The sequence below is a fragment of the Macaca fascicularis genome, chromosome X, assembly GCF_037993035.2.
Source record: "Macaca fascicularis isolate 582-1 chromosome X, T2T-MFA8v1.1".
Lineage (NCBI taxonomy): Eukaryota > Metazoa > Chordata > Mammalia > Primates > Cercopithecidae > Macaca > Macaca fascicularis.
The window spans coordinates 24,682,540-24,695,269 of NC_088395.1; the positions used below are offsets into that span (position 1 = coordinate 24,682,540).

General features: G+C 37.7%; 1 protein-coding gene across 6 annotated transcripts in view; it reads left to right on the forward strand.

Annotated features, from left to right (window-relative positions):
* The window catches only part of POLA1 (DNA polymerase alpha 1, catalytic subunit), a 307,953-nt gene that overhangs the window by 31,461 nt on the left and 263,762 nt on the right, over nucleotides 1-12,730 (forward strand). For all 6 annotated transcript variants that reach the window (XR_012430381.1, XR_012430382.1, XM_005593197.4 and 3 more), the window contains 6 exons: nucleotides 464-602; nucleotides 1,311-1,465; nucleotides 5,863-5,947; nucleotides 7,284-7,345; nucleotides 9,405-9,494; nucleotides 11,628-11,744. Coding sequence is in view for 4 of the 6 variants with exons in the window: in XM_005593197.4 (XP_005593254.1) it covers nucleotides 464-602; nucleotides 1,311-1,465; nucleotides 5,863-5,947; nucleotides 7,284-7,345; nucleotides 9,405-9,494; nucleotides 11,628-11,744 (648 nt within the window). In the remaining 2 variants the exon portion in view is untranslated. The remainder of the gene's footprint in view (nucleotides 1-463; nucleotides 603-1,310; nucleotides 1,466-5,862; nucleotides 5,948-7,283; nucleotides 7,346-9,404; nucleotides 9,495-11,627; nucleotides 11,745-12,730) is intronic.

Genomic DNA, 12,730 nt, shown 5'->3' on the forward strand with positions numbered 1-12,730 from the left:
GCCAGGATGGTCTCGATCTCCTGACCTCGTGATCCGCCTACCTCTGCCTCCGAGAGAAGAAAAACTTAAGAACTATTTCTGACAGTGGTGATGAAAAGTATTTTCAATAAGTTCCACTCTATTGCTTTCATTCTTCTAATGGAGTGGTACTTACTTGGCTATTCTTTATCAGTAAGGCATGTACAGCTCTGGACAGAAATTCTCTTTTGGGGGAGCTTCTTGGCCTATTTTTCTTCTAATGGGTGTCATCAAGATGCATTATTTTGTCATTGTGAATTGGTTTTGTTTCCTACTGTGAATTGTTTTGGATTTCATTTGTGGCAAATTACGTTTCATATGTATCAAAGGGGTTTCTTCTGTGCTTCATAGAGAGGCTTTTGTTTATTTCAAATATAGACTTCGGAAAATGCAAAGTAATAGTTTTAAACAAAAAGATTTTTTTTTTTTTTTTTGCCTTTTTCAGGCTGAAATACCACAGCTTCCTCAAGATTTGAAAGGAGAAACTTTTTCTCATGTATTTGGGACCAACACATCTAGCCTGGAACTATTCTTGATGAACAGAAAGATCAAAGGACCTTGTTGGCTTGAAGTAAAAAGTCCACGTAAGGAAAAAAATATGCTCAGAATGCTGAATAGATTGCTGATAGATGTGGTTTTTAAAAGGGAAGTTAGGAAATTGATCTATTTATTTTAATGTGTCTACTTCCTTTTCTGTTTGTTTCTTCAGTTTTCCTTGAGTGAGTATAGGGAGTACATTTGGAATCACCTTATCTCTGTAATGCCTGGCAGTTTAGTCTGAGGGAGGCCTTAGTTTGGGGTGCATCCCTCATTATGCTGTTATTCATATGTACTTCTGACCTGGCTGATGTGGCCCAGCTGTTCTGCATAGTGAACTGCTGACCTTTGAAGGAGGAGAATCGCTATTCAATATAGATAGTGCATGTTTGGCCTGTTACCTGATGTTTTTCAGTAATTGCTTCTATGATAGTCTGCTTTGTCTTAAAAATGTTTCATGATTCCTCCAAGGCAGTGTTTCAGTTTTTTTAAAACCTATTTTGGGTCCTGGATTCTTTGGAGAATCTGATGAAAGCTATAGACCTCTTTCCCAGGAAAATGAACATATGTACACACACGTGAGGATTTGCATACAACCCAGTAATATGGCTTATTTTTAGTTAGATGTTATAATATGTCATTCTTATTAGAAGGCAGAGTTGAAGAATATGCCAGTTAATGACAGATGTCTTAATTATAGTAGTTTTTCTTTTTCAGTAAATAGCTATTGATCTGTTGTATCTATTCTTTTTCAGAGCTCTTGAATCAGCCAATCAGTTGGTGTAAAGTTGAGGCAATGGCTTTGAAACCAGACCTGGTGAATGTAATTAAGGATGTCAGTCCTCCACCGCTTGTCGTGATGGCTTTCAGCATGAAGACAATGCAGAATGCAAAGAACCATCAAAATGAGGTTTAAAAAATAGGACAGATTTTGTACCCATGCCTTAGATGCGATACTTGCCTGAACTTGCACAGCTTTGCTTTAAGAGAAAGTTGTTCTTTTTGTAGGGGAAAGAATACTAATTCACTACTAAACTCTTATTATAGAGAATGAATTGAATTTGTCTAGTGTTGGAGTTCTTTCTTAAAGACTTAGATTGCTGAACTTATTTTTGTCTATTAAATTTTTTACTTAGGAGAACTTCAAATGGACACAGACAGAATAATAAAATGAACTCCCCATAACAATCACTCATATTCAGCAGTTAGCAAGATTTTGTCACACTTGTTTATTTCTCTCCTTTTTTTGTCTTCTTGAAGTATTTTAACGCTAGTCTCAGACATTGTGTCATTTTCCCTGTGAACTTTGGTATGCTTCTCTCAAAATGTGGTATTTCTTACATAATACCCTTAGCACACCTAATAACATTAACAGTGACTCCTCGGTATAATCTAAAATACTCAGTCCATACTTAGATGACTCCGTCTCTCAAGATGCCTTTTAACACTCGATTTGTTTGAATCAGGATTCATGCAAGATTCACAGATGGTGTTTAATCTCTGTGCCTCTTGAATTTCTTTTAAATGGGAAGAACTCACTCCCACTCTCCAGTTTTTTTAATAACATGGAAAAATTAAAGAATCATTGTTGGTTGTCTCGTAGAATATCCCATTTTCTCTATTTATTTGCTTTGTTGTGGTGTCATTGGACTTTTCCTCTATACCAGAGGTTGGCAGGCAATGAATTGTCTGTAAGCCAAATCCAGCCTGCTACCTATTTGTGTAAGTCAAGTTTCATTGGAAGACACCATGTCTACAGCTGCTTTTGCACTATGACAGCAGAGTTGAGTAGTAACGCTGACCATATGGCCTGCAAAGCCTAAAATATTTACTGTCTGGCTCTTGAAAGAAAAAGTGTGCCGATCCAGCCTTATCCTTCATATTTCCGCACACTATAAATGAGCTCTAAAGGATCAAATTAGATTCAGGTTCAACTTTTTTAGCCAAAATGCTTTATAGGTGATGCAGTGTACTTCATATTACATCATATCAGAAGACACAATGTCTGGTTAAGCTGCTATTAGTTGACAAAGGCTGGGATCAATGGAAAAAAATAACCTGCTATTAGCGAGTCTGTGTCTGATTAGCGGCTGAATGAATGAGAACTATTGTAGTTCTCCATCAGCTTTTCATCTAAGGTTTTTTAACCTTGACACTACATGTATTTTGGGCCGGATAATTCTTTTGTGGAGTACTGTGCTGGGTATTGTAGGATGTTTGACAGTGTCCCTGGTCTTTACCTTCTAGGTGCCAGTAGCATCCCTCCCCTCTAGTTGTGACAACCAAAAAATGCCTACAAACACATCAGATGTCCCAACGCCAGGGGATGTGTATGTGTATATAAAATTACCCCCAGTTGAGAACCACTGAGCTAATGGCTTCATTTATTAGTCATTTTTGCTTGAATTAGTTATTTCATTAGGAGCTGTAAAATGGTGGTTTTTTATAATTCTGTCTATGGCTTTTAAGTTTTTCTATAAAATTAAATTTTTCTCTTTAGCCAGTATTATTTGGTTATGCCATAATGGTTTATTCAGGAAAGACAGGATAAATGCTTACTTCTTTCTCTTTTATTGCCAGTTGTCCTAGTAGGAGGTTGGGACCTATATTACATGCAGTCGTGACTGATGCTTTATTTATTTATTTTTGTTGTTATGTTTTAACTTCCTAAGCCCTTTTTGACATTGATAGGGATCTTTTTTAACAGCATTTTGTCAGTATTTTCACTGATTTTTTTTTTTTAGTTTGTGATTTGATTTTTTTTTTTTTTTTTTTTGAGACAGAGTCTCACTCTGTTGTCCAGGCTGGAGCGCAGTGACGTAGTCTCAGCTTACTGTGGCCTCTGCCTCCCACTTTCAAGTGATTCTCCTGCCTCAGCCTCCCGAGTAGCTGGGATTACAGGTGTGGGCCACTATACCCGGTTAATTTTTAGTAGAGATGGAGTTTCACCTTGTTGCCTAGGCTGGTCTTGAACCCCTGAACTCACGTGATCTGCCCACCCCGGCCTCCCAAAGTGCTGGGATTACAGGTGTGAGCCACTGCACCTGACGTGATCTTTTAATAATAGTTAATATGTTAGATGGCCATAGTTAAGTGTTTGGGAGAAGTTTAATTAGTAGTTTGTTAAAATTTTAAAAAAGTATCCACCTCTAGTGTCCAGATTGAGGTTTCCAGTTTCCATTTTCTTTTTTGTTTTTTTCTGAGACGGAGTCTTGCTGTCTTCCTAGGCTGGAGTAGAGTGCAGTGATGTGATCTCCACTCACTGCAACCTCTGTCTCCTGGGTTCAAGTGATTCTCCTGCCTCAGCCTCCCGAGTAGCTGGAATTACAGGCATACACCACCACCATGCCCAGCTAATTTTTGTATTTTTAGTAGAGACGGAGTTTCACCATGTTGGCCAGACTGGTCTCAAACTCCTGACCTTAAGTGATCCACCCACCTTGGCCGCCCAAAGTGCTGGGATTACAGGCGTGAGCCACCGTGCCCGGCCCCATTTTCTAATGAAAGGAAATTGGGTTCTCTGGAGTAGTGGCTGATTCAGGGAAGGAAATGTCCAGGATGTCTGGAACATCTTATACCAGAAAGCAAGGACAGTATTAAAATCTACTGAAGATATGTCAAAAGGACTCAGGAATCAACTTGAAGAGTCTTCTACTGAACAAAGATGGGACAATGTGAGGGTAAGAATAAGTTTAACAGATCGCAACACATCAGATCCATGAGTTCATAATGATATTGTCTGCAATGACACCACATTGATCACTTCTGAAGGAAGCTAGGGAACCAACTCATTTTGAAAACTGATAAAGGGATTGAATGAATAAGTTTTTTGACTTTTCTGAATGCATACTATACCTCAGCAACCAAATAATTGATGAGGGGAAGTTTCTCTTCATAGAAGGTTTCAGCTAATAAATGAAAGATAAATGGAATAGTACCACTTTGTAATTGCCGGTGAAATAATGGATCTAGGAAGTGATCACCAGTGGGTACTTATGTCTCTAAGGTAGAGATGAGCAGACATTATGTGCCTGTGCCTTTTGATAGAAGTAATCAGCACCTCTGAAGTATTCTTGCTCCAAAATTGAACCTGATTTTGATCAAGCTTTTAGACCTAACTATGAATTTATAGGCAGTGTGGAGACAGAAAAACAAGTTAAATGATGCTGTTGGGACACAAGCAGTGGAATCCATTCTATGGGGCACTCTCTAGGACAAACAGCCTGGTGTCTTTAACAAATAAATTGCAGGGGAATGACAGATGGGATAGGGTTGTATCTGTAGTTTTACATATCAACCATTACAAAGTATGGTCCTTATGTGGTGAATAAAATTGAGATAATTGGAAAATATGAAAATTTAAATTCTGCCTGGATAATTGATGATTTTAAGAAATTACTATTCTTGTAATTGTATTAGGTGAAATAATTGTATTGTGATTATATTTTTCAAACTTCTTATCTTTCAGAGTGGTGGTGGTTGTCAACTGGGTGAGATTTTGCCTCTAAGGGGACATTTGACAATGTCTGGAGACATTTTTGGTTATCACAATTCAGGGCGTCTGGGGATGGTAATACTGGCAACTAGTAGGGAGATGCTGGGGATGCTGCTGACATCATACAGTGTACAGGACAGCCCCCACAACAAAGAGTTATTTGGCCCAAGATGTCAATAGCTCCACGATTGAGAAACCAGTTTTAGAGATTGATGCTGAAATCTTCCCAGATAAAATGATGGGTTTGGGTTTTGCTTCAAAATAATCTAGAGAAAGGAAGGAAGTGGGTAGGGTTATAGATGAGTTGATAATTGAAACTGGATGATGGCTATATAGGAGTTATTTTATTATTTTGTCTTTTTTAATGTGTTTACATATTTTCATAATAAAAAGTTTAAAGTATTTATTATCTTTTGAGACAGAGTCTCACTCTGTCACCCAGGCTGGAGTGCAGTGGCACGATCTCAGTTCACTGCAACCTCTGCCTCTTGGGTTCAAGTGATTCTCCTGCCTCAGTCTCCTGAGTAGCTGGGATTACAGGTGCACGCCACCATGCCCAGCTAAGTTTTGTATTTTTAGTAGAGACGGAGTTTTACCATGTTGGCCAGGCTGGTCTCGAACTCCTGACCTCAAGTGGTCCACCTGCATTAGCCTCTCAGAGTGCTGGAATTACGGGGATGAGCCACCACGCCTGGCCAAAGTTTTCGTATGTATTTAAATGTGTATCTTTAAATATTCTTGGTGATTTTGGTGAGAATGCAGAATATGTAGTAGCAGTCTGGTAAGTGGGTTTTTTCCTCCTTTCTTTGCAGATTATTGCTGTGGCAGCTTTGGTCCATCACAGTTTTGCATTGGATAAAGCAGCCCCAAAGCCTCCCTTTCAGTCACACTTCTGTGGTATGTATTTTTTTTAAGCTGGTTTACTAACAGCTTGATTTGAATTTCCTTTTTTTTTTTTTTTTCTCAGCGATTGCATCAGTAACTTGTTTTTCAAAAATTGTTTTCAAGAATAGTGCATATTGTTAAAGAGCATTTTGTTTTGTTTTTTGTTTTTGCCGTGGAAACTAAGTTTTATTGGGTTGGTTGCCTCCTATTCAGCTGGTTCATTTTTTTTTCTAGGAGCAGAAGTCTGGAGTCTATTTGATATCTTTTTTTTGTTTGTTTCAATGGTTGCTCTACTGAGGTTGAGTAGTTTTTTCCTGGGTCAAAATTAGGCTTTAACTGTTTTCTGATGTCATTCTAATAGCCTATCATAGAAACTTGATCGAAGTTTTCTGTGTGATGAGGCAAGATGCCAAGGAACAAATATTTACCTATTTGGGAGGAGTTATAGTAACATCAATTGGAGTTGAGTTGTGCCATGCATAAAATTCAATGGATGAAACAATTCCATGAAGGTCTGCATGTGTGTTTTATGAGTCAGTCCTCAAGGAGGAGACTATATTCCATGATATATTCCATGTTGAGAGCTTGGCCAGTTACCTAAGCATTTTGCTGTTTTTAAAAAAAGGGATCAATGCCATTGACCTATTTTATTTCCTGGGATCTTTTTCAGCCCAGAAGCAGAGATTAACTTGGCTAGCCTCTTGTCTGGTTTTCTTGGGTATTAGGAAAGTAGGACTAAAACATGCAGAGAAGGGAGTGTGAGGTATGATTGTTGTGAAATTTTACCCCTTAAGTGGGTGGAACACATGGAACAAAATGATGAGAATAGCCTGGAAAATATGTAGAAGAGAGCAATCATGAGCTCATTTCTTTCTTTTTTCATGAGCTCATTTCAACATGCATTTATTCACTTCCTCTATGTACGTCACTATGTGAACAGCTGTTGTGTATGGTAAGGAACTTATAGTGTGTAATGGGGGAAGCTTTGTTCAGTTTTACCTTTTGAGAAGGTTGAACTGAGTTTCTCCACTGTATGCTGCTTGGGGCATTGGTGGTGGTGGGATTTCCTTTGAGGAAGACTGCTAAAATCTTCCATTCTGACTTCAATGGATAGGTAGCAAATGTTTCATCAAAGCAGTTTTAACAACTGCAGGGACTTGGGGTTCTGTGCTTGACTATTCTTTTGAGGTCATCAGCATGACCAGTCGAAGTATTTGATGACCCTCCTAATTCTTTAGGGATGGGGGGAATATATTTAAGACAGTTTCGTTTGGAAACATGTACTGTATGATTACCTGAAATTAGACTAAGATGGGTGTTGGAATCTTTTTTTTTTTCCTTTTTACAGTTGTGTCTAAACCAAAGGACTGTATTTTTCCATATGCTTTCAAAGAAGTCATTGAGAAAAAGGTAAAATGTTCATTATATGAAGCACCTATTTGTTTGGAGAGAGAAAGAAAAGGGGGGTGGTATGGACTAGTAGAAAGAAGCTGTTTTACATTTTGTTAGATTCATTCCTTCCAGATTGGACTATGACATCGACCCATTAAAATGTGTTAGACATATACATCTAGAAGCATTATTTAACAATGTTTAAATGTTTTACTACCTAAAAATAATGGGATTCTGTACTGTATTGGTGGTTGGATAGGCTCAAACCCCCCTCCAATAGCTTAATTAGACTCTTCTCTAAAATGCATGATCATATGATTACTGTTTTGGGAAGGTGTTGGGTAGAGTCCCTCCCCAGCTTGAGGGAAGCCAAATGAAGTTGGAAATACTGTGGATGTTAAGCCATGTATTGACAAAGTTGACATAGGGCTGGCCAAAATGGATCAGTGATCTCTAAATTCCAGTGTGCCCCATGAAGAAGTTTTCATGGGTTCTTAATAAAATGGGGAGGAGTGGGAAGCAGTATAATGTAGTGAATTTTTCACAAAGGTAAATGTATTCAATCAAAATAATTTTCTTTTATGGATTGTATGTTGTTTCTTTTACGAAGTAATGATACTGATACATTTTTAAGTTTTTTTTTTTTTTTTTTTTTTAATGTCTTCACTTTGCAAAAGTAAGCAACTTCGTCGGGTTCTACTTATTTTATTTAATTGGCTTCAGAAGTCCAGTAGTTGGGAGGTACTGTTAGATTAGGCTATTACTTGTGAAGTGCCGTGAATTACACAACCAAGTAAAATGACCTAGGAAAATTCCATTACAGTCAAACCGACTTTTTTTTTTTTGAGACAGAGTCCCAGTTTGTCGCCCAGGCTGGAGTGCAGTGGCGTGATATTGGCTCACTGCAGCCTCCACTCCCTAGTTCAAGGGATTCTCATGCCTCAGCCTCCTAAGTAGCTGGGATTACAGGCTCGTGCCACCATGCCTGGCTAATTTTTATATTTTTAGTAGACACAGGGTTTCACCGTATTGACCAGGATGGTCTCAAGCTCCTGACCTCAAGTGATTCACCCGCCTCGGCCTCCCAAAATGCTGGAATTACAGGTGTGAGCCACCGTGCCCAGCCAAACTGACATTTTTAAACTGACCTAGTTGTAGAAAACATATAACCATCAACTTCCATTTTTAGAGATTTTTAATGAGTGGATCTTTTGAATACCTGATTTATAATCACTAATCCAAATAGAAGCCTTTTGTGTGAAGATAGGTTTTGTTTATGCTTAAAACACTTATAATTCTTTTTATTTTTATTTTTTGAGACGGAGTTTTGCTCTTGTTGCCCAGGCTGGAGTGCAATGACACAATCTCCGCTCACTGCAACCTCCACCTCCCAGTTTCAAGCAATTCTCTTGCCTCAGCCTCCCAAGTAGCTGGGATTACAGGCACGTGCCATCACGCCCGGCTAATTTTGTATTTTTAGTAGAGACAGGGTTTCACCATGTTGGTCAGGCTGGTCTCGAACTCCTGACCTCAGGTGATCCACCCGTTTCGGTCTCCCAAAGTGCTGGGATTACAGGTGTGAGCCACTGCGCCCAGTCACTTATAATTCTTAAATATGTTTTTTTTAGTCTAGTTTCTTATTTATCAGTTCTTATCTTACCATTTGGAATTATTTTATACAATCCTTAGAATTTCTTTGCCCAGTAAATACATAAACAGTGAAATCTACCAGGGATTATGTAGGAAAGTATGTTTTTGATAGGTACTCTGATTCATATGCTCTGAATGTGTCCAGATGCACAAGCATGTCCCTGTGGAGGGACATTTCTGTATTTTATGTTGCTCAATGCTTAAACTTTTGCTTTATTCACATGCTTATTACTAGAATGAGCTCCTCAGAGACTTTGCAATTATTACTATGAAACCTAGAATCAGGAATTTCATTGCTACGTTTAATTTTGAAATGAATGGTGTCTTTTAACCCTAAGAAATCTTACCATAGTTGAACAAGAAGCCAAGGTACAGTACTTGCTGACAGTAAAGAGTCGTCAGTGACTGATGTGTTTTTATCTAACAGAATGTGAAGGTTGAGGTTGCTGCAACAGAAAGAACACTGCTAGGTTTTTTCCTTGCAAAAGTTCACAAAATTGATCCTGATATCATTGTGGTGAGTAGATGTTTGATCATGTTGTGGGGAAGCTCTTCATTTCTTAGTTCTTTTCAGTATGACTTTATTGGTGCTTTCGAGCAGCAAACAATCTTTTCAGAGTGAAATGATTCTGTGGACTGGTGGGAATTGCTGCTAATAGGAGAAAAAAATAACAAGCCCACTGCAAGATAGTTTTTTTTTTCTCTAGTATAAAAGCAACCCATGACTTAGTGTTGAAGTTAAGGATTGTCTGGCTATTTATGCTTAGAGACCAGCACATAAGTAAGTAAATCTGTACAAACGGAGTTATCGCCAAAATCTTGACTTAGTAGTTATATAGTGGTCACAGGAGTTTATTAATTCCCTTGGTTTGGTGCAAGTCATAAAACTAAGTATTTTAATTTTATGAGTTCAGTGGATCTCTATGACATATTCCTTTGAAAACTCAGGGCTCGGAATTGATTTTTCTCTTGACGATCCAGTATGTCCCCACTAGACAGCTTGAGCTAATAATTCATTGAGCCATTTTTTGCCCCAATACCTGAGAGTCGTAAAGCAACATTTTGCTTTATATATCCTCTGGCCTTTCTAGTTTATAGAATATGGAATTCCTTCATTTGTCTTTTTTCTAGGTTAATGGATCAATCATTATTTTTGTTTTTTTTCAGAATGTAGGCTATAAATGCCTATATTTTGGATGTGATATGGGTAATTTGGGTACATTGAAGTCTTACAAAAGTGTTTGCCGTATTCTTCCCTACATTCATTTTTACTCTTGGATACCCTTATTTGGCTACTGTATGGCTAGCATCCTGAGTTCCTGTGGATTGGAAACGATATCTCTGCACCAACTTCCCTTATGATATTTCAAGACCTATCTTTAAAGTTCCAAAAAGATTCTGTCCACAGTGTTGTACTGTGACATTCTGTCTCAGCACCAGGCCCTCAGTCAGCCTCCAATAACAACAGTGTCTTGGACCCCAAGGAGATGCCATGAAGCCTGGGAAACCTGGTCTGGCTTCCAGTGTTAGAGCCAAGTCTATGCATGAGAAATCTAGATGTAAGATGGAATTCTGACATGAATTTTGGGTCCCTAATTCTAGGTATTATAATTTGTAAGTGAGACCTCCTCCAGGCCTTTGGGTCTTCTAATTTAATAAGCAAAACTGCTGTAAATATCTAGTGGTAAAATACACATAACATAAAATTAACTATGTTGACCATTTTATAGTATACAGTTCAATGGTATTAACTACACTCATAATGTTATGCAGCCATCACCACCATCCACCTCTGTAACTCTTTTCATCTTGTAAAACTGAAACACTGTACTCATTAACTTCCCATTCCCTCAGCCCCTGGCAACCACCATTCTACTTTTTGTTTCTGTGATTTTGACTACTCTAAGTAGTGGTATATAGTTTTAATTAAGTTTAATAACAAGCATATTTATTGATGTGAATTATTTTAAATTTGATCTAAGTTTTGATAAACATAGGCAAGTGAATCATGTTCACATGTTGGAAATTATGGAAATGAAATCTAGTTGCATTTTTGAGATAGTTTCTACTCTATATAGTTTCTTCATTTTTAACAAGTTTCTTATTTGAACTATTTAGTGGTATTATATATTTATCTTGTTGTATATCACTTATGAGTCTAAATCAGTAGTGTTTGAACTTAATTTTTAAAAAAGAAGCTAAATGCAGTTCCTGAGCTTTTGAAGAAGTCTTGCATAAACTGTCATACAACACAGGCAGGTTCTATGTTTTTAAGGAAGCAAAATGGAATTATTTGAATTTAGCTTTTACCGATCACATGAAAAGTATGGGACATTAAATTTGCATTTGCCTCCGAGACTGTGAGGCATGAGTTGCAAATTAAAATACATCATATGAGCCTTGCATCAATTAGGATGAAATAAAGTTTATTCCAGCAATCTGCTTAGCAGCCTTGTTAATGTCAAGGCTAATGAATGCTGCTGATGAATAAATTCCTGAAGAAGAAAGGACCCCCAATTGGAGGTAAGTGCATGATGTCTTCAATTAGAGACTAGAAAAAGAAAGGGCAAAGAAATTCTGTGCGTATGAAGATAAATCCTCTAATTTGCATTTGTTATAACATTATCAGCTGCCTTCTTTTTCTGACTAGGGTCATAATATTTATGGGTTTGAACTGGAAGTTCTACTGCAGAGAATTAATGTGTGCAAAGCTCCTCACTGGTCCAAGATAGGTCGACTGAAGCGATCCAACATGCCAAAGCTTGGGGTAATAATAATTTTCAAAATCTTATTTATTTATTTATTTTAATGTGGGGTAGCTACCAGGGAACACACTATACTTTTTAAAATAGGAATTGGTTATCTTGTTATAGGAACTTCAGTACATTTTAACTTTGGCACTAAACATCTTTTCCTTTGAATTCAGCATATTATTCGTAAAAGCCTCTGGTAGTTTTTAAAATCATCAGCTAGAATCTAGGAATAGTGAACAAAGACAGCACATACATGTTACCTTCACTTTGTCATTCCTGAAGTGACAGCCCTTAGGGCAAGGTTGCAGGGTTCAGAAATCGTTGAGTGTTATCATTTAGGAAGAAGATGGGAAGAATGAATGGAGGAGAATTGATGTTGGTTGTATAAGAATGCAATATTGCTTGATGATATCTTGTAATTTAAAAAAAGGAAAAAAGAAGGCAATGAACTAGTGCTTTCTGTGTTAGTTACCTCTCATGACAACTCCAGTTTTATTTTATAGACAGTCTCATAGGGGTAACATAACTTGTTCTGGATCATGTAACTAGTAAGGGGGAACAACTGAGATTTGAACCCAGGCCTGGGTGACTTAAAGCCAGTGTGTACTTTTCATTCTACCTGCTTGCTTCATGTATGAAGGTTTTTGCAATTTTTGTGTGAAGCACCTTCTTCTAAACCTGATACTGCTCAGTGCTTGAAATCTTATTTTTCTTAAAGCTTATAAATAAAATGGACATGTTGCCTCATCAGATAAGTTAGGAATCCATACCTTTTTCATAATGTTCTCTAGAGGATTCTGCCACTACAGATCAAAGTTGGGGCCACTGCTCTTGCTTCTTTTCTTACTCATATCTTTAAGGTGGTAGAGTTGTTATTAGCACTTCATCTGAATACTTGCTTAGCTTTTTACCCCCTTCAAGATTTTCTTTGCCCCCATTGCCCCATTGCCCTATTTAAGATGCAGTCCCCTCATATTCCTTGTACCCCTCACCCTGCTCT